General features: G+C 40.1%; 1 protein-coding gene across 3 annotated transcripts; it reads left to right on the forward strand.

Annotated features, from left to right (window-relative positions):
* LOC128752040 (L-selectin-like) lies at positions 1–3,717 on the forward strand. Of its 3 annotated transcripts, none has more exons than XM_053853079.1 (8): positions 1–30; positions 161–202; positions 1,472–1,867; positions 1,933–2,037; positions 2,489–2,665; positions 2,730–2,822; positions 2,898–2,919; positions 3,022–3,717. In XM_053853079.1, the coding sequence occupies exons 1-8, from the start codon at positions 27–29 to the stop codon at positions 3,059–3,061; spliced, it is 879 nt and encodes a 292-aa protein (XP_053709054.1). In that variant the 5' UTR covers positions 1–26; the 3' UTR covers positions 3,062–3,717. The 3 variants fall into 3 exon arrangements, with proteins under 3 accessions (XP_053709054.1, XP_053709063.1, XP_053709071.1); XM_053853088.1 differs by having other exon boundaries at positions 2,760–2,822; XM_053853096.1 differs by having other exon boundaries at positions 1,472–1,834.

Raw genomic sequence — 3,717 nt, forward strand, 5'->3', positions numbered from 1 at the left:
CCGCTTGGAAATAGAAAAAGAACTCTATGAGTAAGTTTCTTAATTTTTATTTAGTAATGACCTACAAGAAGTTAAATAAAAAGTTTAAAAATCAATGGAATACCTTCAAATGAAGTGAATGCTTCGGGCGATGTTGCTTATGATTTTATATGAATTTCAGGGATTCCAGAGAACATGGAGTGGACACTTGTGCTCCTTCTTGGTGCGTACCAGTTCCAATATCTTTTAGCACGGTGAGCATCATTACTGGTGGTAGCAGTACTGTTGCTGGCTCAGTTAGTACTAACAGTAGAACCTCTGTTTATACTAGTTCACATAGTAGCAATAGTCATGATGATCGTATTGTTGCAGCAGTAATAATATTTTGCAGTACTTAATAGTATGTGGAAGCCTCTATAATTGTGATTGAAGAAGAAGTAATGGTGAGGGTTGTAAATCTACACTACATCATCATAAAAAATTAAGTTATTCTTAAGAATATTGGCTGCATATTAGAGAGTAATCAATAATAATAAAGTACTTATTAGTGCAAACTGGGCAATTAAATTTCCTAAGGGTCCAGCTTATATATTGTGACCGTTGAGAGAGGCCGTTAAACCCAAAGAAAGGAGGATAAAAAAAATTGAAAATAAAAATCCAGTGATGACATGTGTGACGATGAAATTACTCTTTAAAAATTTACAAAATATGTTGGCTTGTTGTGTTTTTTTTAAATTTAAACCACATTCCATTTAAGGATTGTCGATGTGTCTCATACATTCCAAAATCTATGTTCAATTCTGAAGTATTTTAAGGATAAGAAATACTCCTAAAATAGCTAACGGAAAAGACAAACAAATGATCAATCAAATGAGAAGGTTATTTTTCAATTGCATGAAAGTGGAAGAAAAAAACAATGCACAAGACAAACATGTCAGAGACAACAACAATGTCAGTTTTATAGTTTTACTCTGACTCCAGGAGGGCCACATCAATACAGTCAAAGGGCCACATCTGGCCCCTGAGCCGCACTTTGCCCATGTCTGGATTAGCGTTTTGTTTTGCCACAGAATGGCCAACAAAAGTCCACTGAAGTACACCTTAAGATGAATAACAGTAAATATGCAATTAGCTTATAGTTTATTTATGGTTCATATGTGTCATCCAATCTAAAGTGTTAGATTTAGGAATTAGTAACAATTTCTGAGACAGCAGAAATACAGGCCGTTGTTTGTGAAGCACTGAGCAGTAGTGAAGGCTGTGATCCTCGCTAAAGTGGTTGGAAAAGTTGGAGCAATAATGTATCACAATACTGAAATTATTTAAACAGCGGTTGAACTAGAAGTCATAACAGTTGTAGCAGCATAAGCAGAAGTAGCATAGAAGATTCAATAAGAACTGCAGCCATACTGCATTATGAGTATAAGGGAGGAGTGAGAGTCAGGACACGAACGCTGTGTATAATTTACTTCCACTGTTGCTGCTAATGCAGGCTGCTCCTTCATCCAACATACCAAGTGTTGGACCTGCCACTACTCCAGCCACACCATGAGCTGGGCCAAGGCCCGTCAGTGGTGCATGTCGAACTACACCGACTTGGTCATCATCAGAAGCCCGGAGGAAAACGATTACCTTGTCTCTCGGCTGCCGAACCGCAGCAGCAGTCCGTATTACTGGATCGGGATGGTGAAAAGAACCAAGAGCCAAAACTGGACCTGGGTCGGAAGCAACAGCACTTGGCTCAATCAAAACTTGTGGGCAGTGAAGGAGCCCAACAACAACGAAAGCATGGAAGTGTGCACGGAGATTTACGTCAATGATAAAGACAACCGAGGGAAGTGGAACGATGACCACTGTGAGATGGCGAAATATGCCGCCTGCTATCAAGGTTGGCGTTTCTGTTGCTCTGGATGTCGTGAGGACGCTAACACGGATGTGCTTCATCCATGACAGCCCAGTGTAAAACAAGCTCCTGCGTGAGGGGAACCTGCCTGGAGATCCCAGATAGCATCACCTGCCAGTGTGACGAAGGATTTGAGGGGGAAAGATGCCAAACAGGTGTGAGTTTGTTTTGTTGATTGTTGTTATAGATCTATCAGATCTATAGATAGTAGATGTTATTATCTATAGATCTGATTTATCCACTGTGAAAGTAGACATAAACAAACCTTTGCAATTCATCAATTTAACCTGTTATCTATTTAACTATGTAGAAGCTACACACTTCACTGAGCAGGCTGAGCACACACTTCATTCTTCAGCCCCTGATATGCATCTCCAGCTCAGTAATATTTATGTCATCCTGTTGTTTACCTCTTTACACTTTTACAAATCACTCATAAGCTCTAAACCTGTTCTTGGCATAAAGCGCTACACATCTGCTTCCTCTTCAGCCAAAAGTCATAAGGAGACTATGACACCAAAGTGCCGACTTCAGCGTGTTTTTGCATCACAATATGTAGGACAATGGATGTTGCGTAACAGCGTCTCATTTCTTCGTGACCTGCAGCGGTCAAGTACCCCCCTCGGACGCCCCCAGATGGCTCTCTCACCGATGACCAGATAAACAACACCATCAACTCAACATGTCGTTTTCGATGCCTCCCTGGGTTCATGATTCTGGGAACAGCGGACGTCACCTGCGGGGACAACGGAACCTGGAGCGGACCCAGGCCTCATTGTGCATGTAAGCTGCACGGAAAGTCAAACATTCAAAACTGTTAATACCCAACTGTTTTCCTGTCCTCCAGTCTATAAGACTGCTCTCATTGCTTTGTTAGCGTGTGGAGGCGTGACCATCTCCTTCTGCATCTGCTGCTGCTGCTGGAGGAAACGCAGAAAAAGTCAGTAACTCCTGATAGTGTCACGCCAAATCTGAAAACTCATTAATCATGGGCTCTCTCACAACCTTCTTTCAGGAAACACTGCAGCTTATGTGAGGTCAGTATTTTTTTCCCACTCTTGCCATGTCAGCTTTATTGCATTCCCACCAGAAAGGTGAATGAAAAGTTCTGCTCAAACATGGTCTATTCTTATCTGCAGAGGCCTCGATGGGTCGACACATGCATCCGGTGAAGAGTGAGAGACTGCTACTCTTAACTGGAGAGGAAATTCAATGTTGGTTTTAGTCAAAATTATTGTATCAAAGACAGTGTGATCATGGTTAGACTGCAGTTTAACAGCAAACCAATACCAGACCTTTCATCTGTATTACGAGCTTAACTAACACTTGTTGCTACACACGTTTATTTGGGGTCTTTTCCCCTGTAGCCCTGCACTGGCCTAATAATGTTTAGGGTCTTAAGTTGCGACATATAGGGTATAAATCAATACATCTGACGACAACAACAACAACAACAATAATAATAATAATAATAATAATAATAATTCCAAGCAGAACACATTTTTTTAAGTGCAGGAAATGAATTATGTGTTTGAACATTTTGACTCGCAGTCAACAGTTTTTAGATTTCCCAGTCTGTCTCTGCCTGGTGTAAAGAAACCAAGTCAGTCAAATATATTATTTGATTTTGTTTTTCCATTTCTATTTTATTTATTCATAAAAAATAAAAATAATATATGAGAATTTCATGAATGGAATATTTTCATTTTTATACTGCATTCACTGCCAGAATTATACACTTTACTGAAGTGATGCCAGAAGAGAAGGGTGTCCAACAATGGTACCTCTTGTCACCAAAAGGGAAAACATCTTATATGGACTGATAATGAATGAGA

The sequence above is a fragment of the Synchiropus splendidus genome, chromosome 1 (genome assembly GCF_027744825.2).
Source record: "Synchiropus splendidus isolate RoL2022-P1 chromosome 1, RoL_Sspl_1.0, whole genome shotgun sequence".
Lineage (NCBI taxonomy): Eukaryota > Metazoa > Chordata > Actinopteri > Syngnathiformes > Callionymidae > Synchiropus > Synchiropus splendidus.